At 42.2% G+C, this 24,110-nt stretch overlaps 1 protein-coding gene across 3 annotated transcripts in view; it reads right to left on the bottom strand.

The window, feature by feature from the left end:
- Positions 1-24,110, bottom strand: part of kalrna (kalirin RhoGEF kinase a) — a 255,676-nt gene that overhangs the window by 164,455 nt on the left and 67,111 nt on the right. For all 3 annotated transcript variants that reach the window (XM_047369632.1, XM_047369633.1, XM_047369634.1), the window contains exons 2-4: positions 15,487-15,561; positions 8,354-8,468; positions 5,600-5,792 (exon numbers count right to left, since the gene is read on the bottom strand). In XM_047369632.1, coding sequence (XP_047225588.1) covers positions 5,600-5,792; positions 8,354-8,468; positions 15,487-15,561 — 383 coding nt within the window. The remainder of the gene's footprint in view (positions 1-5,599; positions 5,793-8,353; positions 8,469-15,486; positions 15,562-24,110) is intronic.

Below are 24,110 nucleotides of genomic sequence, written 5' to 3'. Positions count from 1 at the left end.
AGACTCAAAGTTAATCCTGCCAGCCTATAAAAGAAATGTTTAGTTTCACTGAAAGAGAAGTAAGCACCCAGAAGGATGATCCGAATTGAATGTAAAGTGGTACTGTATGCAGACAGTTATGGTGTGTGAATTATTCAATTTGTGAAAAGCACATCTTGAACAGTGTGCTGGATCAGGCTGTTTTGAACATCTGGTCAATTCAAACAGACCACACTAACAAAGGATTTATATTTTGAGTGCCAAGCAGTAGAGATCCCCTGTGACATCGGTGCATGATGTCAACAAACAGCTGTTGGACTCTTCCACACTGCGTAGGGCCCAACATCAGAATCAGAATCAGCTTTATTGTCAAGTTCGTACATACAAACAAGGAATTTGCCTCCAGTACACTTTGCTCTTTTGTTCTGTTTTTGCATTACAGAATATACAAATTTAAAATTTAAAATTTACAATGTACAATATACAATGTACAATGCAATATTCTGCATTACAGAATATACAAATTTACAATTTACAATGTACAATATACACATATCTAATAAAAAAGGTGCATTCGCAACATCTGTATGCTGTTGTTCTGTACTCTATTGAATGTTCATCAGAGAAACAGCCTGGGGGAAGAAACTGTCTCTGTGGCAGCTGGTTTTAGTAAACAGTGCTCTGTAGCGGCCCTGAAGGTAAAACTTTAAACAGTTTATGTGCAGGGTGTGTGAGGTCGGCAGAGATTTTGGCAGCTCTTTTCTTGACCCTAGACCTGTATAAGTCCTGGATGGAGGGAAGGTCAGCTCTGATTATTCTCTCTGCAGTCCTGATTATTCGTTGCAGTCTGGACCTGTCCTGTTTTGTGGATGAGCCAAACCACACTGAGATGGATGAAGACAGGACAGACTGAATGATGGCAGTGTAGAAGATGACCAGCAGCTCCTGTGGAAGGTTGAACTTCTTGAGTTGCCTCAGGAAGTACAGTCTCTGTTGGACCTTCTTCTGAACAGTGTCTATGTGTGAAGACCATCTCAGGACAACAGAGATGGTGGTTCCTAAGAACCTGAAGTGGTCCACGGCCGATACAGTGTTGTTGAGGATGGTGAGGGGGGTGTATGAGGGTGGTGTTCTCCGAACGTCCACCACCATTTCCACAGTCTTGGGGGGGTTCAGTTCAAGGTAGTTCTGACCGCACCAATGTACCAGCCGATCCACCTGCTGTCTGTATGCAGACTCATCACCGTCCTGGATCAGTCCAATGACAGTGGTGTCGTCTGCAAACCTAAGGAGTTTCACGGACGAGTCCGATGAGGTGCAGTCATTTGTGTACAGAGAGAAGAGGAGTGGGGATAGAACACACCCCTGGGGGGCACCAGTACTTATTGATCTGGATCGGGAGAAGATGCTCCCCAGTCTCACCTGCAGCTGTCGGTCCACCAGGAAGCTGTTGATCCACTGACAGGTGGAGGCTGGGACGTTGAGCTGTGTGAGCTTCTGGTGGAGGATGTCTGGTATGATAGTGTTGAAGGCCGAGCTGAAGTCTACAAACAGGATCCTGGCGTACGTCCCTGGACGGTCGAGGTGTTGCAGGATGAAATGTAGACCTAAGTTAACAGCATCATCTGCCGACCTGTTTGCTCGGTAAGCAAATTGCAAGGGGTCCAGCAGGGGGCCTGTGATGTCTTTCAGGTGCTTCAACACCAGCAGCTCAAAGAATTTCATGACCACAGACGTCAGGGCTACAGGCCTGTAGTCATTTAATCCTACGATGGTGGGTTTCTTGGGAACCGGGATGATGGTGGATCATTTGAGGCAGGAGGGGACCTCACATTTCTCCAGTGACTTGTTGAAGATCCTTGTGAAGATCGGAGCGAGTTGATGTGCGCAGGCTTTCAGGCATGATGGGGAGACATTATCAGGTCCTCCAGCTTTCTTTGTTTTCATGCGCTGAAAGAGCCTGTTTACCTCTTCCTCGGAGATCTTTAGCAGGCAGAGGATCTGATGGTGGGGGGTTGGTTGCTTTATGGGAATTTGTTCCTGAATGGGATGTAGAGGGGATGATTTGAGGTGTGAATGGCTTCTTGTCATGTCTGCAGTAGAAGCCATTCAGACGGTTGGCCAGGAGACGACTCTGTTCAGGATGGGTGGAGGGGCTCTTGTAGGCAATCAGGTTTCTCAGACCAGTCCATACAGCTGAAGTGTCAGTAGAAAGGCTGTTCTTAAGCTTCTCACTGTAGCTTCTCTTAGCTGCTTTGATCTCTTTTGTTAGTTTGTTCCTGGCCTGCTTGTACCGCGCCCAATCTCCACTGCTGTGAGCTTCTTCCTTTTCCCTGCGCAGGTTCCTGAGATGTGAAGTAAACCATGGCTTATTGTTCCCAAAGGTGCAGAAGGTCTTGGTCTGCACACACATGTCCTCACAGAAACTGATGTATGATGTCACCACATCAGTTAGTTGGTTTAAGTCAGTGGCTGAGGTTTGAAAAACAGTCCAATCTGTGCATTCAAAGCAGGCCTGTAGCATCTGCTTTGATTCCTCAGTCCACTTCTTAACAGTGTGAACCTTGGGTTTGGAAGCTCTTAGTCTCTGTCTGTAGGTTGGGATGAGGTGCATTAGATAATGATCCGAAAAACCCAAAGCAGCCCTGGTAACAGCATGATATGAGTCCTTTAAAGCTGTGTAACAATGGTCCAGTGTGTTTTTGTCTCTGGTGGGACACTTAATATGCTGTCTGTATTTGGGGAGTTCATTTGAGAGGTTTGCGCTGTTAAAATCTCCCAGTATTATGATGAAAGAGTCCGTGTATTTTTTCTCCACATCTGTAATCAGCTCAGCAAGATGTTTTTCCGCGGCAGAAGTGCAGCCATGCGGTGGAAAATATGAGCCGATTATTATAAACGAGGAAAACTCTCTCGGTGAATAAAACGGCTTACAGATTATGGAAAATGACTCCAGATCCGGACTACATGTTTTTCCCAGCACTTTTACGTCTCTGCATCAACCTTCATTTATATAAAAGCAGATTCCGCCTCCTCGCCTCTTCCCCGATAGTTCCGCGCTGCGATCCGCTCTGAACAGCTGGAAGTCCGGCAACAGCAGTGCTCGGTCCGGGATGTTTTCACTCAGCCATGTCTTGGTGAAGCAGAGAACCGCTGATCCGCGGAGGTCCTTGTTTTTACCGGTGAGAAGAAGCAGCTCGTCCATCTTGTTGTTGAGAGAGCGGACATTTGCCAGGTGGATTGAAGGCAGTGGTGTGCGAAGTCCTCTTTTGCGGAGTTTTACCAGCGCGCCAGCACGCTTTCCCCTTCGACGTTTTTGGCGCAGGATCCCATATAGAGCCGCAGCTCCGCTTGCCAGGAGCTCAGTGAACCTCAGATCGATGAAAGGTGGTGAAAAAAAACCAAAAGAGGACTCTGATGTTGAGAAGTTCCTCTCTACTGAATGAGACCACAGGATTGTGGCTCGAAAAACATAAAAACACACAAAATACAAAAACAAAAAGAGAGCGAAGCTCCGAGGCTGCCATCGTCGCGCCATCAGCCTACTGTGCCATTTTTACATAAATCCTAATGCAGACCCACAATGCACCGCAACCAGATGGTGCCAACTGCTGGCAATGCTGTCTGATATGTCTGATGAGGCATTGTTTGCTTCCGGTGTTACTAACTGTATTTCCTTTCATATTTGACATTTCCAGCTCCTGTCAAATGGAAACATCTGCATACCCAGTAGCGGATTGCATGTGTACCAAATGACATCCTAGTGGGATTCATATACACACACACACACGCACACACACACACATTGTATATACACTGCTCAAAAGAATAAAGGGAACACTCAAATAACACATCCTAGATCTGAATGAATGAAATATTCTCATTGAATACTTTGTTCTGTACAAAGTTAAATGTGCTGACAACAAAATCACACAAAAATCATCAATGGAAATCAAATTTATTAACCAATGGAGGCCTGGATTTGGAGTCACACACAAAATTAAAGAGGAAAAACACTACAGGCTGATCCAACTTTGATGTAATGTCCTTAAAACAAGTACAAATGAGGCTCAGTATTGTGTGTGGCCTCCACGTGCCTGTATGACCTCCCTACAATGCCTGGGCATGCTCCTGATGAGACGGCGGATGGTCTCCTGAGGGATCTCCTCCCAGACCGGGACTAAAGCATCCGCCAACTCCTGGACAGTCTGTGGTGCTACGTGACGTTGGTGGATGAAGCGAGACATGATGTTCCAGATGTGCTCAATCGGATTCAGGTCTGGGGAACGGGCAGGCCAGTCCATAGCTTCAATGTCGTCATCTTGCAGGAACTGCAGACACACTCCAGCCACATGAGGTCTAGCATCGTCCTGCATTAGGAGGAACCCAGGGCCAACTGCACCAGCATATGGTCTCACAAGGGGTCTGAGCATCTCATCTCACTATCTAATGGCAGTCATTTCTTTGGAGGGCCATGCCACCCCACACCATTACTGACCCACTGCCAAACCGGTCATGCTGAAGGATGTTGCAGGTAGCAGATCGCCCTCCCCGGTGTCTCCAGACTCTGTCACATGTGTTCAGTGTGAACCTGCTTTCATCTGTGAAGAGCACAGAGCGCCAGTGGCGAATTTGCCAATCCTGGTGTTCTCTGGCAAATGCCAAGCGTTCTGGACGGTGTTGGGTTGTGAGCCCTCATACCATCCTCATGGAATCGATTTCTAACAGTTTGTGCAGACATATGCACATTTGTGGCCTGCTGGAGGTCATTTTGCAGGGCTCTGGCAGTGCTCCTCCTGGTCCTCCTTGCACAAAGGCGGAGGTAGCAGTCCTGCTGCTGGGTTGTTGCCCTCCTACGGCCTCCTCCACATCTGGTGTACTGGCCTGTCTCCTGGTAGCGCCTCCAGGCTCTGGACACTACGCTGACAGAAACAGCAAACCTTCTTGCCACAGCTCGCATTGTTGTGCCATCCAGGATGAGCTGCACTACCTGAGCCACTTGTGTGGGGTTGTAGAGTCCATCTCATGCTACCACGAGTGTGAAAGCACCACCAACTTTCAAAAGTGACCAAAACATCAGCCAGAAAGCATAGGTACTGAGAAGTGGTCTGTGGTCCCCACCTGCAGAACCACTCCTTTATTGAATGTGTCTTGCTAATCGCCAAAGATTTCCCCCTGTTGTCTATTCCATTTGCACAAAAGCATGTGAAATTGATTGTCAATCAGTGTTGCTTCCTATGTGGACAGTTTGATTTCACAGAAGTCTTATTTACTCGGAGTTATATTGTGTTGTTTAAGTGATCCCTTTATTTTTTTGAGCAGTGTATATTAATATCGTATGGGCAGATTATTAAGTTGAGGAAATATCTGTGAGCTCCAGTCCTAAACTGTGCACAGAGTTCAGTAAATTAGAGGCTCTGTGCACTGCTCAACTATAGGTTCACATACCAAGCGTTTTGCTGCCATGGCACAACAATAGTTTACATATTGCATACTGCAACTTTACAATTTTTACCCAAATAAAGAACAATTGAGATGGCCTTTTTATTTATTATTATAACCAAGATGAATATATTTAAAACTAAGGTTACAGTGTTGATGCACATTTGCTCTATCTAACCTCGAAGGAGAACTTTGCACTTCCGAAGTTGGTCTTCTGTTTCTGCCAAAAGTTGTCTGGTTTTATGATGAGAGCCACACAGATCTCAGCTGGGAAATACTCCTGCAATGTCTTCAGCAGAGGCTTGATCAGCTCCCACTTTGATCCTCGCATGTCGATGATGACAGTAAATCCTCGTTTACAGACGTCTTCGCTGATGGGGGAAACAGAATTAAAATGCAGGTGAGAGGGAGCAGAGACTGAACAACAGAGAGCAGGAGAGGGTCTGCTGCAGCAGCTGGACCATTCATAGTTCTTCTGCTGCTCTGTTTCCTACTATTACATCAGACCTGTTGTAAAGTTCAACTACTGTGCTGCTTCTGATATGTCATCTCAAAGACTTCTCTTCTTCCTTTTTTGAAGAGGTTTTACCAATTGGCCAAAAGGTTTCTTTAATTTGGATCATGGACTGGGAATGCCAGGCTTCTGAACCGTTGATGGGATAACCATAATAGGACTGTTAAGATCCGATGACTCACTGACCAACCTCAGATGATTGGGGTCAGTTACTAACAGACATGGACACATTGTTGTGACCCTGATTAAGACATACAATAAGCATTGAAATTCAGTGGGAAAAAATAAAATGTGAAGAGAAAATGTAACAAAATCCCTGATCCTCTAGAAATCTTTGCAGTGGTCATGAGGTGCTTCTTCACATCTTAATCCCGTCTTTTACACCAAACTTATCTGGAGGAAAAAAGCTCAGTCTAGACCCGTCTGAGAAGATTTCAACGAAATCCTCCAATTTATGTTTGTGTGGGTGGAACAGATAAGTCTTTTTCTGTCAGAGACACATAATTTAATTCATTTTTGTGGTTTCAGTCTATCAAAATACACATTTACAAACAAAATGTTTCTAAAATGTTCCTTTGTCTAATGGAAATGACAAAACAAAAGCACAACATGCAAAAGGAAAGCCTGCAATGACACACAAATCATCTTAAAGCACAACGTGGCAGGTTTGACTAACTAACAGATGAGGATGATTCACCAGGAGATGAAGAACATGTTTTTCCACAAAGAGCTTCAATGTTAGGAGTAGTTCAGGTGAAATTCAGCTGAAGTTGGTGAGGTAGAGGAGGACTTCAAAATGAAACACTTTCAGCTATGACTACGCTTTGTGTAGTCATAGCTGAGAAAAAACTGGAAAACTTAGTGGCAGGAAAACCCTCAGTAAAAGAGTTTTAACCAGCCCTAGTTTCTGTACACATCCCTTTGAGATGTGTTCCTGAGATCTTTTTAAACGGACATTTAGACCTTAGCTTTTTTACTGGCATTTTCTGTCCAATCATCCTGCAGTTGATCATCGACATGTAAGCCACTATGACTAATTTATCTGCATGTCACCTGAATAACCTCTAGAAGGCTTTAAATACTGTGCTGCTATTTAGAGGATAAAAATGTGCTGATATCACCTCCACTAACATGCAGTCTTAATATTAATCTAACAGCAGCAAATCTATTATAACCAATCTCAGGCAGGCACAGGCCCTTCTGATCACCATGGAAACAGCACGATAATGGGGAGCAGGCAAAGAGGGATTGATAGGCATCAAATGATGTTTGAGACACATTGTGTTCCAGCCACAAAGGTGGTAAAACAAGACTGCCATAAAATTGTTTGTTATAGCACTGAGGAACATCTTGACATTTACACATCCACTTATATTCCTTAGTAGACATCAGAGAACAACTCTATGTGAGACTTCCTGATGTCATTGAATGGATCTCTAAAGAGCTTTCCAGCTGAGTGCAACCTTAGTATGAAAGTTTTTGCAAAACCTAAGCCCAAATAAAATCCGGTGATACCCAACTTTGGTAAAAATCCAGAACCACCAGGAGGTGTTCTATTTGTGCTGAGGAATTTCATCTGTCCTGCTAGATTTAGGACATTATGGAAATATATTAGCTTTTTAAGAAGTGATTTGTTATGTTTTCTTAGTTTCGTTTACTGTGTCCAATAAATGTCAGCTTTAATGCCAAACTTACTGCATTTGCAGCTCTAATGGTTCTCCTCGATGGTGTCCATCTAGAATGTTTAATGTGTTGGTCAGATTTAAAATCAACCAATATCAAACTACTTAGAATCTGGTGTTCTCTGCTGTTTGCTATATTTCCAATGTTTGAATATTCTAAGTATGATATTCAGATGCAAACGTACAGGAAGAAAGCATATGGATTGTTTTTCCTTTTTTAGTTAACATCTTTCTGGTTTTCTGGCATTGGAATCAGGGCTTCAGATGATAAAGGTCTCCTTTCTTCATCTGTAAGAATCTACTTTCATGGTAATCGTAGGAAGGCTGAGGTCCGGACTCTGTGCAGGTCCGTCAGGTTTCTCATTACCAAACATCATACACCTGCAGCCATGGAATTGATTTGAACAACGGAATTTATTGATTTGGTGATGGGACCCAATAACATATTGCGTTTCTGATCAGTTTTCATTGCACCTTCTGTTTCTTCCAAGCACCCTAAGACTGTGCTGTGGCCGGAGCCTAAAAGAGTGCAGCTTTCACAATAATGCAAATCAAACGCTGCTCCCCATCTGCTGTGGGGACAGCAGAGAAAGAAGCACTTGATACTACAGCCAGGACAGCCCTCAACACTCACCATCCACTTCTTCTTTCTAGTATCTTTCTGCCAGTCTCACTAAAATTCCGAAGTAAAAATCCCAGCACATGAGGTGGGCATGTCTAATAGGACCGAGGATACCTGGGGACAGTAGACAAGTAGGTGACCAGGCGTCTCAGCTCCTCCTGTTTTATTCGGTCGTGGTTGCTCCTGGCGGGAAATGTCAGAATCGGTCCTCCTCTTTTATCGCGGCCACCTGAAAAATTCAGCAACCAGTGTAATGTTTAGTGTTTAGTATGTAATTCAATCAAATTTCTACATTTACCATGTAAGAAGACCATGGCTTTGTAAATGTGAGCTAAAATGAAATAAAAATTAAAAATATTATTCACCTTCCTCTCCAGAAGAAGCCTGTCCTGGCTCTCACAGAGTTTATCATATTAAACGTTTTGAAGGTTAATGGCCAGATGTGCATTTAATTTTTAATATATTTATAGTTATAAAAAAAAAAAAAAAGAAAAATGAAAAAATGTGGATGAACTTTGGACAAATTCTGATGTGGATTCTGAAGTGTTTTCATTCCCTCAGATGGACCTTTTCTCAGAGAACTACATCTCAGACTTCAACTTCACATGTTTAAGCCACAATATGACTCCTATGATCCATAAGCCATGATGGATGACAACATGCTCTCAACCTATAGTTATGGGCGCTTTACTATGGGCTTTCAAAATACAATCAACCCCTGTGATTAAATATTATATGGTTTTATATAATATTTAGGTAAAAGATTAAATATTATTTAAAAACACACAAATTGTCCTATTTTCATCACATTGGTCTTACATTAAAGTTCTTACTTCTCATACTCGTCGTCTTCTGCTTTTTCCGGGACCGGGTCGTGTGGGCAGCAGACTCAGAAGAGACACCCAAACTTCCCACTCACCAGACACCTCCTCCAGCTCCTTGGGGGGGAGCCCAAGGCATTCCCAGGCCACCCGAGAGACACAGTCCCTCCAGAGTGTCCTGGGCCATACCCTGGGCCTTTTTCCGAGGGAGGCGTCCAAGCCACCTCAACTGGCTCCTCTTGATGTGAAGGAGCAGCGGCTCTACTCCGAGCCCTTCCAGGATGGCCGAGCTCCTCACCCTATCTCCTAGCTCGGCCACCCTGCGGAGGAAGCTCATTTCAGCCACTTGTATCTGGGATCTTGTTCTTTCGGTCATGACCCAAAGTTCATGGCCATAGGTAAGGGTAGGAACGTAGACCGACCGATAAATCGAGAGCTTCGCTTTTCGGCTCAGCTCTCTCTTCAACACAACGAACCGGCACAACATCCCCATTACTGCGGCAGCCGCACCGGTCCGTCTGTCTATCTCCTGCTCCATTCTTCCCTCACTCATGAACAAGACCCCAATATACTCCTCCACTCCTCCACTTGAGACAGGAACTCCGCTCCAACCTGAAGAGGGCAAGCCACCCTTTTCTACTCGAGAACCTTGGCCTCAGACTTGAAGGAACTGATTTTCAGCCCAGCCGCTTCACACTTGGCTGTGATGCCCCCGGTGCCTGCGGTAGGTCTTGGCTAGAGGGAGCCAGCAGGACCAAGCCATCTGCAGAAAGAAGAGATGAAATCCACTGGTCCAAAAACCAGACACCTTTCCAGCCCTTGGCTGCACCTGAAAATCCTATCCATAAAAGTTATGAACAGTACCTGTGACAAAGGGCAGCCCTGCTAGAGTCCAACATGCACCGAAAACAGGTCCAACTTAGTGCCGGCAATGCGGACCAAACTCCTGCTCCGCTTGTACAGAGACTGGATGGCCCCTAATAAAGGGCCCCCGACTCCGTACTCCTGGAGCACCCACCACAGGGCACCACGAGGGACTCGGTCGAATACCTTCTCCCAGGCCACAAAGCACATGTGGACCGGCTGGGAAAACTCCTATGAACCCTCAAAGAGGGTGTAGAGTTGGTCCAGTGTTCCTAAGCTGGGACAAAAACCACACTGCTCCTCCTGAAGCCAATTTTCGACAATCGGCCGGACTCGCCTCTCAAATACCCTGACATAGGCCTTACCAGGGAGGCTGAGGAGACGCCTTCATGAGGACCACAAAAGTGAGGCACGTGACGTCGCCCACGCCTTGGGGCCGGGTTGCTCCTTGTAGGACCCGGCCAGGCCAAGCCCGAACGAGAGACCCGGGGTCATCCCCTTGTGGGCCCACCACCTGCAGGGGGAACCATGATGGACCGGTGCAAAGAGGATAGGGCAGTGGATGAAGGTGGAGCTCTCAACGACCCGATCTCTGGATGCTTAGGCTGGCTCAAGGGACGTGGAATGTCACTTCACAGGCGGGGAAGGAGCCTGAGCTTGTGCTGGAAGTCGAGAGATATCCACTAGAAATAGTCGGGCTCACTTTCACGCACAGTGTGGGCTCTGAAACCCAGCTCCTCCAGAGAGGTTGGACTCTCTTCTACTCTGGAGTGGCTAGCGGGGAGAGGCAGCAGGCTGGGGTGGGTTAGTTTGTTGTCCCCCAGCTCAGCCGTCTCGTGTTGGGGTTCACCAAAGTGGATAAGGCGGTCGCATTCCTGCGCCTGCGGGTTAGGGACAGGTCTCTGACAGGACTGTTGTTTCGGGCTACAGGCCGAGTGGTAGTGCGGAGTGCCCGACCTTCTTAGCGTCCCTCTCAGGACTGCTGCATAGTGCCCCTTCTAGGGAACTCCGTTATTCTGCTGGGGGTCTTCAACACCCACGTGGGAAATGACAGTGACCTGGTGACACCTCCCTGATCTGAATCCGAGTGGTGTTTCATTATTGGACTTCTGTCACGAATTGTACATAATGAGCACCATGGCCGAGCATAAGGGTGTTCATCAGTGCACCTGGCACCAGGAACCCCTAGGCAGGAAGTCGATGATCGACTTTTGTTGTCGTCTCTTCAGACCTTCGGCCGCATGTTTTGGACACTTGGGTCAAGAAAGGGGCTGAGCTGTCCACTGATCACCACCTGATGGTGAGTTGGATCCGCTGGAAGAGGAGAAAGTCGGACAGACTTGGCAGGCCCAAGCACATAGTGAGGATCTGCTAGGAACATCTGGCGAAGCCCTCGGTCAGGGATTTATTCAACTCCCACCTGCTTCGCCAACACTGTTTACAGTGGCAGTGTAGAGCTGCTAACCTCAACTGCGGACATTGTCGGGCGGTGGAAGGAGTACTTCGAGGATCTCCTCAATCCTGCCGTCACGCATTCCCTGATGGAAGCAGAGGCTGGGGACTCGGGGCTGGACTCTTTCATCACCCAGGCTGAAGTCACCGAGGTGGTTAAAAAGCTCCACGGTGGCAGGGCTTTGGGGGTGGATGAGATCCGCCCTGAGGACCTCAAGTTTCTGGATGTTGTGAAGCTGTCATGTTTGACACAACTTTTTAACATTGCGTGGCAGTCGGGGACAGTGCCTCTGGACTGGCAGACTGGAATGGTCTTAATTACAGAATTAATCTTATTCTCTAGACCAAACCCAACTATGATGCCTCCAAGTCATGTGCAGAAGTTGGTTTGTTGTAACGGTAAATTTTATCCAGTTAATCACATTTTAAAGTAAAATGGCAAAACTAAATAAAAGATGGAACTGAAAAATTTTGCCAAATGACTGATTAATTTTTAGTCTTAGTCCATTACTTATAGGACATTCAGCATCTTTAGCAGTGGCTCACTGTGAGGAGCATGTGTTGTGTGACTGAGCAGTTCTAATGAGGATGCACAGATTTCGGCTACAGGATCAGAGATAATGTAATTTGAAAGATGGGTTTATTAGAGAGAATGTAAATGATGGTATTTATTTCATTTACCAGAGGGACTCCAGGATGAGCTGGCTAAGTAAAGGTTGCGCCCTTTATTAATTTGTTTCTTTTCACATTTTATATTCATTTGTTTGTTTTGTTTTCTTAGGCACATCTGAATTTGTTGCTGGAAGGTTTTTAGTGCAGACCAAATATAATAGTTACCAAATGGTCAGGTAAGGTAAGGTAAGTTTATTTATATAGCGCTTTTCAGTAACAAGACATTCAAAGTGCTGTGGTCAGGATGCATTCATGCTCAACAGATTTTATCTAACTCCTTTCTGAAGAATATTATAGTTTATCAGGTATCCAGGAGAGACCCACAAGGTGCCAAGCCTTTAAATCTATTTACAAGTCTGCTTTTCTCTGTGCTCATTCAGCTTATACAGTAGGCATAAACTATAAACAGACACATTTAATATCCTCCCTACCCTGTTCAGTGCTGAGACCTTACAGGATATTGACTGCAATAAGTGTTTTTGTTTCTCAGATGATCAGTATCAGACTCTTTGACAAAAACGCAACTCCTGATACCTGTTGTCTGTCTACTATCTGTGACTTTATGTCAGCCACAACCCAAACAAGCACTGCAAACAAGGTTTACACTGCCAGTTCTGGTCTGTTATTGCACAGATGGCAAAACATTATGCATGCTCATGCATAAGTAGCCTGTGACATTATTTTATTAATTTAATGAGTTTGGGTTTCCTCTTTACCATTCACAGTAAACAAGAGACTGCACTGGCTGCTGCAACACCTGGTCTGTCTGTATCTGTAATGCTTTGAGTAGAGAATAGATAAAAGCTACTTAATTGTATTCATATATCGAAATTCTTTTCAGTCTTATTAATGAAACTGTGTTGCTATCAAAAATCATTTTAAAGTAAAAGGTGCAAAGAGAAAAAGCAGCCACAGTGGCAACCTCTGAATCACCATAATGAAACTGAAAAGAGGACCCCTTATTTTGGTCTGAAGTCAGACTGTCGTGTCACCTCTGTTGCAAACCTGAGCAGGTGCAGTTAACACACACCCCCAAGGGGAAACATCCAGAGACGCAGCTGTTATCAGGATGGTAAAGCCATCCTGAGAAAGGCCAGCAGTTTCTCTACTGCTACTGGCTTTCAGTGTGTCTCTGTCTTGTCAACCCATCACTATAACTGAGACAGCATTGGACTGCTTACAGAAGGCACCCCTTGTGATGTCATCAGTTACTGATCCTCCCACCAGGGGAATTTTAAAAAGTGTGTATATACATTGTTCTCACTGGCAGCTGTTCTCCCTGGCAGCTGACCTTTTTCTAGCAAGTTCTGTTTACACATGAATAACCTGAGCTTTATTAAATTATGTTACTAATTTAAAAAAACACATGATAAAGTTAGATGGGTTTCCGCTATGGCTTTCTAGGAAAATTATAGAAGTTTTTAACCTAGTTGCTGCAGCATATTGAGGCTTTCCTGCAGAAACGTCAGTTGGAAAAAAATAACAGTCATTGGTGTAGAATATGTAGATAATGTGCTACTGATAAAATGCAATGTTTGGGATCAAAGAATGTTTGGGATCAAAGAAATCCTGATGGGCTTCCCTAAGCTGGGCTACAGCAGTAACAGAAAGTGCCTAATGTTACAGACCAAACCCTATAGACCACAAGAATTATACTGCTGAGGTTCTTTTTTTTTAAAATCTAAATAAATCTTGAGGTTTATCAATAATACTTAATCACTTTTCTCTGATTTATTTCTGGTTCATTTGACTTAATCTTTTTCTTTCTTTCATCGCACTTTGAAGCTCAAAGTATAACATTGATATATAGAATGCTACAGCAATCAGTTAAAGTGAGATGAAAACTATCTGCATTTTCCCTTTGGCATCCTCAGTGGTACTAGTACTGGGTGTATTTGTTTAGGGTGCAATAATAAACCCCTGCTATACTGGTGATACAAAAAAGTCCTGATATTAAAATATGGAAGAAGATTTTACTGATGAACTATCAACTGTCAGACTGTGTTTCATGGTTTGTAACTGTCAGACTGTGTTTCATGGTTTGTTCAATAATACCTATTATAACCAAATGGTGGCAAAACCTGTGCCATCAAACTCCCAGAAATGTAATTCCAGGACCAGGATTATTCTTGGTTTCCTCCGGATGTTACAGTAAGCAGGCCTTAGTCCCCCACTAGCAGCTTCACAATGTGTAACATGACTCTACTCATGGCTACATCAGCCACTTAGCAAGCTTTCTCCAATACTAGCCCAAAAGCAAACTCTCAGTGATTTGATAAACGATGTGTGCTGAGATGGTTTGGTCAGATTAACGTAAGAAACACAAACCACAGTGTTTGTCTAAGTGCTACTCAATCGTGAAAGAAAGAGGGAGAAAGAGAGAGTTGCAAGTAAAAGTGTTGCAGTAATCTATGGAGGAATCTTGATGACGGATTCTTGTTGGCATGTAGCCTTTGACATGTTCTCTCTCTCTCTATTTCCTTCTCTGTCATGCAGTCTCTCCTCTATTCTCTGTTTCTGATTCAGACTTCTGCCTCACACATTACTATAACACAGAGGGACCAATACTCAATATGTACTACAGCTAATAACCTCATTCTGATAATATAATCTAAAAATACATGCTTCAGTTTTAAGAGTTTAAGAACTATTTTGTATCAAATATTCTAAATGTCAGTTTGTAGATTTATTATAACAGTAAATAAGCTACTAGTTTAAAGCTATGAGTGCAACCATCAATCTATGCTATATTTTATAAGCCTAGTCATCTATTTACTGATTCTTTCACCATCAATAATCACATATGTGTTGGAAATGGGACTATGCTTGAAATATGGGTTACTGAAACTTTCAAAATAAAAGCCTCAACCCTCCATAGTAACTATGGATTTTGTGAGCTCACAAGAGCATAGAAATGATTTTAAATAGCAATCGGGTTCTATTTAATCAATGCAACTAACCCAGACCTGAAGGGACAACCATGCTGGACTTTCAAAATAAGACAAAACATGGTCTACAAAATAAAAGCCTTTGCATTTTAAACAATAGATCTTTTCAGGACTGGGCTTCACACTATGTTGGAGCTCACCCAGTGTTGGCCTTTTAAAATAAAGCCTACTTAAAATTTCAAAATAAAAGCCTCAGTCTTCCAGAGTTACTAGTCATATTTTAAGCTGATAATAGCATAGAAAATGAATTTCAATAAAAATAGCTAGCTCCGGTACCAGAAGCACGCACCAAGAGGCAGGCCCCGTCTAAATTTCTTCCGAAATTTTCTAGTGTTATACAATATTGTTTTGTGGACTTCTACATTAGTTAATTCATAATTCAGAGCTGATGTCAAAATATGCACAGATTTAGTCTGAATATCCATGAGTGTAATACTGAGGTTTCCTTGCAGTCCTTATTGGAAGGTTTGATCAACAGACAGACACTCACCCGACACGAAGGCAACTTTCTCCTTTAGCACAGGCAAAACATCAGATGCCTTTATGCCTTCGGTCCTGAGGGAACCTGGAGAGGGACAAGAGAGAGAAACCTTCAGCATTAATCCCATTATCAGATCAACATTACTGTGAGAGAGCAAACACACTGATTCAACCCTTCCTTCTCCTCTCTATGAATGTCACACCCTGCCACTACTAACAGAGTTACGTTTTCTTGATAAACTTATTGTGATGAGTAAATATTATAATCTGGATATGTGCTGTATATTCAGACTTGCCACATAATCATGACAGAACAATTTTTTCCACCCTTCATCCTCTTCTTATTAGTTCATCTGGTCGCTCGCCTGTCATGTTATGAAATATCTCTCTCCCTTTTTTTGTGTTCGTTCTCTCTCAAACTACTCATGCATCATCCCCTCTCTGATGAAAACAAGCCCAAATGTCCACAACCTGCTGTGTGTGTGTGTGTGTGTGTGTGTGTGTGTGTGTGTGTGTGTGTGTGTGTGTGTGTGTGTTGTGTGTGTGTGTTGGTGCATGTGGGATACAAGTCATGCACACATTCCAAAGTGAGAACACTAAGTCAGCAAAATCTGTCTTGGGACACAGAAAGAGAGCAGAGTAAAGAGACAGTGGCTGTTACTGAATTTGTGCTCTCTATGTTTCAGAATCATATCGTCAGTAGAAAAGCCCACAAACACCTGGCAAGGACTTTAATCATCACAAGACAGGTTCAGTTTTACATATTTGTAAAAACGTTTTGAGATTTATACATTTACCAGGTGTTACATACTCTGCTGAGCTGGGTCCATTGCATGTATGATTCAGACTGAGTCTGTAAAGCTAAACATCGAAGTCAGTGACTTGTTAAAGTTGTTCAGTCATATTGATTCATACTAAACATTGTAAATCCCATTGTTTTTAATTTGTCATTGTACCGGACGTTCCATCTTGTTGACAGAAATTTACTCTCGGTATTGCCATTTTAATTTTGGGCTTGAAAGGCTTTGGACCATTGTTCCAGGGTGGAATGATGAGACAACATACAATTTCAATAGATTTAAAAACTAGAATTGGGTGCATAAGTTTGAATTCATTCATAAAATTATACTTCAAGGCTCTCATATACACACACACACAGACATATATTTAGGTAAATGGTCCTTAGCAATTTGGACTTTGACCACTTCTGGCAGAATCCTAACAGAATATTTCACCACTTTTCTTTGCAGAATTGACAGAGCCAATGAAAACTTTTTGTTTTCCTGACAGAGACCCAGCATAGTCCAAACATTTTTAGTACAACCCCAATTCCAATTAAGGTGGAACGTTGTGTAAAACATAAATATAAACAGAAAACAATGATTTGTAAAAAAAAAAAAAAAAAAGCACTACAAAGACAATACATGTAATATTCAAACTGATCAACTTTGTTTTCTTGCAAATATTCATTCATTTTGAATTTCATGCTTTCGACATGTTCCTAAAAAACTGGGACAGGGGGAACAAAAGACTGGGAAACTTGAAGAATGCACAAAACACCTGTTCGGATCATTCCACAGGTAAACAGGTTAACTGGAAACAGGTGAGTGTCATGACTGGGTATAAAAGGAGCATCCCAGAAAGGCTCAGTCATTCGCAAACTAGGATGGGGTGAAATGTATCACTTTGTGAACAACTGCATGAGCAAATAGTCCAACTGGTGCAACGTACAACTGCAGGGAATTTAGTGACTTTATCATCTACAGTCCATATTATCAAAAGATCAGTCTGTGACAGATATCACCACATGGGCTCAGGAACACTTCAGAAAACCATTGTCAGTTAACACAGTTTGTTGCTACATCTACAGGTGAAAGTCAAAACTCTACGAAGAAAAGCAAAAGCTCGGTCCTAAGCTTAACTGAGATGGGCAGATGCAAAGTGGAAAAGCATGCTGTGGTCTTACAAGTCCACCTTTCAAATTGTTTTAAGAAATCATGAATCATGTATGTCCTTCAGGCCAAAGAGGAAAAGGACTATCCAGATTGTTATCAGCGCAAAGTTCAACAGACAGCCTCTATGATGGTATGAGGGTGTGTTAGTGCCCATGGCATGGGTAACTTGTACATCTCTGAAGGCACCATTATTGCTCAAAGGTACATCCAGGTTTTGGAGCAACATCTGCAGCTATCCAAAAAGGCAACATTTTTTTTCCAGGGACATCCCTGCTTATTTCAGCAAGACAATGCCAAATCAGATTCTCCACAAGTTACAACAGTGTGGCTTCGTAGTAAAGTGGCTTAGCATGGCTACAGGTGGGAATGAGGAACAGCCGAGAGCTATGAAGGCAGTGGGGAGAGGAAGAATAATTTACACAAGAGCAGAGAGCCCAGAACATATATCCAGAAACACAGAGGAATCAAAATGTACAAGAACACAAGAATACACTAAGAAATAAGTAAACAAAGGAATTTATTTCATTGGCTACACTAAGGCAATATAAACAACAGGACAATGAAGAAACATGAAAGACACTCAAAACTAACAGATCATGACAAATGCAAGTTGGGAAAATGGTGAAGCTGCTAAAATACTGCATGTTTAGAAATATTATTTTGACCAAATGATTTTATTAAATAATAATCATGTTTTTATTGTAAAGAAATCATGATAGGATATTTTTTCCATAGCGCCCACCCCTAAACAATGATAAAAGCTTTACTCTTTTAGCTGAAAAAAACATAAACTAAGTTGGACAAAGTTGATATAGTTACTGATGATTACTCATTCATTAAGTCAGTAATGAAAACAGTGTGAATAGGTGATATAGTTCAATTTATTAAATAGTCATTATGTTATATAAATCTGTAGGATAAATCACATACATATTCTTAATCTGATTGTGTTGTTTTTATCTGCAGCTTGTTAAAATATGTTGTCCTCTCCATTAAGGCCTTCAGGTTGTCAAGAAGACATAAGCAGCCAGACTTGGAATTTATTTTGAATCCAGACATCCATGATTCATCAAACACAGAAAGATGTAAAGCCAAACATCATAGCATATTAGGTGTGTAAAGGTACACATACTGAAAATCCAAAAAAACCAAGATCCATTTCATTCAGAGAAAGTTAAAGTTAGCATATCATAAGTCTGTAACGTCACATTGCACTGTTGATATGCAATAGACTGAATCTCCATTCCCTTACTGGACTATAGTGATACTGGCAGTGGTAGAAAACTGTCAGTGACTACTGTTTAATGGACAGCACTCACAGACAAGATCAGACCTGCTACACATGTTTATATTGAACTACTGGACTGCTGGAAAAAAAAAAGTAACACACATCTCTGATTGGCAGAACCAACAAACAGACTTTAGTGTGTGTTTGAAACAAGGTCTGTAGTAATAACAAGCAGTTATATGAGGGTACAAACAGCACAGGGATGCCTGACCATCATTGTGTTTAGGAAGAAGACGGGTTCTGCCAACAGGAGAAACATGTTTTGGGGTCAAATGTGTGACTTAGCCTAAAAATATAGCAAAATACATTAAAGATATCATGATTTGATGGTGTTTAATTTTTTGTTTTGCATTTTTCTCAGATTCTGATCTCCAAGTTGTGTTTTGAATCTTGCTTCTGCTCAGGTTTTCCAGGTGGTGCTTTAGTTCTTTCCTTAGGTTTAGTTTCTTATGATTCTTGTATTCTGTTCATGATACATCTTATTTTATGTCTGTGAGGTGTTACCTCGGTTAGATTGTGTAGCAGTTAGCTTCATCTAGTCCACCTGTTTAATGCCAATCAGTTTTCTGTGTCCTGTCCATATATACTCTGCTGTTCTATTCACCCTTTGGGGAAACATTCACTGTATTGTCTGTCACTGATCACTGTTCTCATGCCAAGGGTGTTTTGCCAAGCCTTTCCATATCCTCACCTGTTTGCCAAACCCGTCCATGTTCATGCCTGCCTCTACTACCGCATGTGAGTGAGTTTACCACTCTGCCTGTCCATCCATGGTCCGAAAGCCATCACCCATACTGACAGAAGATGGTGGTTGGAGATGTGTGAGCATTTACACAGCAATGACCTATTTGAAGAGTTTCAGTCAGGTTTCAGAGCTCATCATAGCACTGAAACAGCTATGCTGAAAGTCACTAATTATATTCTAATGGCCTCAGATAATGGACTTGTGTCTGTACTTGTCCTGTTAGATCTCATTGCTGCATTTGATACAATCGATCACATTCTCTTAGAAAGGCTGGGATATGCTGTAGGGATCAGGGGAACAGCGCTAGGCTGGTTTAAATCTTATTTGTCTGACAGATTGCAGTTTTTTCATGTAAATGATACATCATCTTTAAACTCCAGGGATAATTGTGGAGTACCACAGGGTTCAGTGCTTGGGCCAATTCTCTTCACTATATATATGCTTCCAATAGGTAAAATTATCAGGCAGCATAGGATAAATTTTCACCGTTACGCTGATGATACTCAGCTTTACTTATCCATAAATCCTGATGAGCCCAACCAGTTAGATAGACTACAAGCATGTCTTGAAGACATAAAACTTGACTTTAAATTTTCTGCTTCTAAATCCAGACAAGACAGAAGTTGTCATCTTTGGACCGGAGTCCTTAAAAGGAAACTGCTTAGTCGATCACTTAACCTGGATGGCATTCAATTGACCTCCGGTAAAAAAGTAAAAAACCTTGGTGTTATTTTTGACCAGGACATGTCATTTAAATCCCATATTAAACAGGTTTCTAGGATTTCCTTCGTTCACCTCCGGAACATTGTCAAAATTAGAAATATCCTATCCAGGAGTGACGCTAAAAAACTAGTCCATGCATTTGTTAGTCCAAGGCTGGACTATTGTAATTCTTTATTATCAGGATGTCAACAAAATGCAGTTAAAAGCCTTCAGCTGATTCAAAATACTGCAGCAAGAGTTCTGATGAAAATTAAAAAGAGAGATCCTATTTTATTTTAGCTTCCATTCATTGTCTCCCTGTTAAATCCAGAATAGAATTTAAAATTCTCCTTCTCACATATAAAGCCCTTAATGATCTAGCACCATCATACATCAGAGATCTGATTGTTCCATATATTCCTAACAGAGCACTTTGTTCTCAGACTGCAGGTTTACTGGTGGTTCCTAGAGTCTCTAGAAGTAGAATGGGAGGCAGATCCTTTAGTTAGCAGGCTCCTGTCCTGTGAAACCAGCTCCCAGTTTTAGTCCGTGAGGCAGACACTCTGTCTACTTTTAAGGCTAGGCATAAAACTTTCCTTTTTGATAAAGCTTATAGTTAGAGTGGCATAGGTTATCCTGAGCTATCTCTGTAGTCATGCTGCTATAGGCTTAGGCTGCTGGAGGACATAATGACCACTTTCACTCTCTTTGCTACATTCTCACACTACTCTCCAATTTTGCATTATTTGCTGTTATTTCAGCTTTTAACTTTATGTTTTCTCTTCCTAGAAGCTACACCTTGCCTGACTCTGTGTCTACCTGTGACACCTTTCTGGAGAGGGGCATTGTCCAAGCTTCTGCTGGTAACAACTTAATGCTCACCCTCTACCGATGATCCACATGGCCCTGTCTTTTAGTGTTTAACCCTTTCTCTCTCCTAGACATAACAATTGACTAAGCCTTTACTGTAACTAATTATTTGTGCTCTCTTTCAGATTCTCACCTTGAAAACATGCTCAGAGATTATCTGTTATTTCTTTCTAGATGAAATTACTAAAGGAGCTACATCCATAAACATTTACTTTTCCTTCCCATAGAAAGGACTCATGGATCAGTACTTCTGTGTTCTTTGTGTGTCTCTGCTCTGTTCTCTCAAACCCCCAGTTGGTTGTGGCAGATGGCCGCTCACACTGAGCCTGGTTCTGCTGGAGGTTTCTTCCTGTTAAAAGGGAGTTTTTCCTCTCACTACATGCATGCTCAGTATGAGGGATTGCTGAAAAGTCAACACCAGTGACTGTCCACTGTCGCTACATGCTCATCCAGGAGGAGTGAATGCTACAAGACTCTGACTCAATGCAATCTGCTGCATTTCCTTAGATAGAAAAACCTTTTATCCAATTTGAATGAAAAACTGAATCTGACTGCACTGTTCAATGGTTAAGATTAATTGGACTGTATGTACCTGACTGTGTGAAGTGCCTTGTGTTGTGAATTGGCGGTATATAAATAAACTGAATTGAATATATCAAAGCTCAGGTGAAAGTCTCTCATCATGACCCTGATGATGTTCATTAGTGAACCTCCACCTCATGTCTTGCTGGGTGAATCAGTGATTAGCATTAGCTTACAATTAGCCCATTCTGAGCCAGCTCTCGGGTTTAACACTAACCTCAGTCTGGGTTAAGCCGCTCTGCTTCCACCTGCTCCTGGGCGCACACACCCACCAGGCTCCCTCTCTCTGGTTGGCTCCATGGCTGCTCTGAAATCAGCCTTCTCCCCTATTGTAGCCCTGTTTGATGCACCTAGTGTAACTTTTTGTGTAATTGACGAGGCAGGCCAACAGTCATGGACTGAGCAGCCGTTCTGGACTTATCCAGATCAGAAAAATTCCCATTTAGCCTGTTAGTTTGATCTGATTGTTTTTAAATACAAATGAATGTTAAAGCTAATGTCATTTTGGGGCTTAATGCATCTTTTTTAAGCATCGTGAGATTTGGAGCTGTTCTGAAAACATTTGGAGCCCCAGAGGTACGGGGGTGAGTGGGTGTGCAGAGTCAACTCGGGTGGGCGCATTAACCAGGAAACACTGGGGTGGAAAGGACAAACTACCTTCCACTCATGTTTTGCTTTAATTTGGAGAGCTGGGAGATAATCAAGGGGTTTCATTTGGAATGAAAGCCATGTCCAAATAAGCAACTTCATGCTCATAAACAAGCCCAAAATGCAGGAACCTGTGACTCACAAGATTTGCAAGCAAATTTAGAAAAAAACAAGCTCAAAGTTGCTTATAATAAGCTGACTTGGCAACACTGCAGGTGAAAGGTCTAACAAAGCACCTGGGCACCACTGTATTTCGAAGCTAGTCTACATGCACCACCATTCAGTGTGTCTGCTTGTACAGGTGTGTGCGATCGGCATAGAAAACAAATAATCAGCTAGCTTAACAATACATTTATATTCACCTCATTTTGATTTTAGCTCTTTTTGCAAGGGGTTGTTGTGAACCAACAGTGAAAATTTGCTGTATGTCTGCTTCTTTGAAAGTTTTGTTCGTGGGGGGCGGGGGAGGGTGATGATCCTATTTTGCTGGCAAATGAAAAAAAGAAAGAAAATCACAAGTTAATCATGCACGATATATTTGTAAATCAGAATAATGTTATTTTATTTGGAGCTTATATTGACTGGATCATATTTTTGGGGGGTCAGTCCCATAGAAAATTAGTGCATGGAGCTGAAACGGTGTGTGTTAGCAAGGGGTCCTCCAAACCTGACCCAGTTACACCAATTCTATCAGACGGAATGGGCATTTTGGCATTTAGCAAATACAATAATGTTGGTAAACCTGACTGACCTGAAACAGAAAACAAAATTGTCTCATTTAAAGTTAGACAATAAGAACAAAAATATTGTGTGTCTTCTTATACAGTGTATGTCCTGTAAATATCTGCCAACCATATATTCATATTTGACTTATTCTATATTCATATTTGACTTATTGTCCACTGGTTTATTAATAGAAGTATATCTAGATGAGAATAGTTATAACAGATTATAGTAGATTATTGGGAAAAAAAATTAGTTTGTCTTTTTTTCATTAATTCCTTTAGATTCAATATATGTTATATTAGCTGTGTTAAAATAAAGGTACTTAGAGCTCCTCTGTAAGGAGAAAAGTAGGTTCTTCTGGAAGTCATGTAGCAGGAGCTGCAGAGTTAAGAACTGTCTCTAGCACCAGCCCTGATTAGACACTGGAACCACTTTGATGGAAAAGCCCTAGTACTGGTCTGTTGGGTCATGTTGAAGCACAAATGATTTACAATAGTGCATGATCGCACGTGACAGGATGGAAAAATGTTCAGCAACATGTGTAAAAAAGCCTATATGAGAAACTGATTTGTCCCATTTGTAGTTGCTGGGACCACAGTCAATGTTTTCGTTACTGAAGGGAGAAAGTTACATGTAGTCATCTGGTTGATGTGGATTCTCTGTTCAGTTTGTTTATTTTTTAGTATTAATTCAAATAAATGAAAATAAAGCTTTTAAATGTTTAATTATCATCATAAAAAAAAATAAGGTGTCAAGTAAAAACAGATTATGACAAGATTTTATGACCCTGTCAGAATAATAACAGACAACGAAAAGTCTAGCGGCACCTCAGTCAGCTTCTCTGCTGTGAAACAAATAAACACATTGCACTGCCACAACCTGCCTGGTATATATATATTTCCATGTATGTTGTTGGGACCCACAGCCATGGATACAACATGAAAGATGTGGTACAAACTTTTCTGGAACTTTCAAAATAAATTGCATTTAACTGACTTCCAGAAACTGAGGAAGGGGGGGTAACAGCGGACTTCCTAATATGCCACTGGCCGTATAAAACCCCACCTTTCCAATGGTCCGATCTCTTCCATCCGGACTCAGCTGCGAGGCTGGCAGAA

The sequence above is a fragment of the Girardinichthys multiradiatus genome, chromosome 7 (assembly GCF_021462225.1).
Source record: "Girardinichthys multiradiatus isolate DD_20200921_A chromosome 7, DD_fGirMul_XY1, whole genome shotgun sequence".
Classification (NCBI taxonomy): Eukaryota; Metazoa; Chordata; class Actinopteri; order Cyprinodontiformes; family Goodeidae; genus Girardinichthys; species Girardinichthys multiradiatus.
The sequence above is the reverse complement of the archived record's forward strand: the minus strand, read 5'-3'. Positions and strand labels throughout refer to the sequence as shown.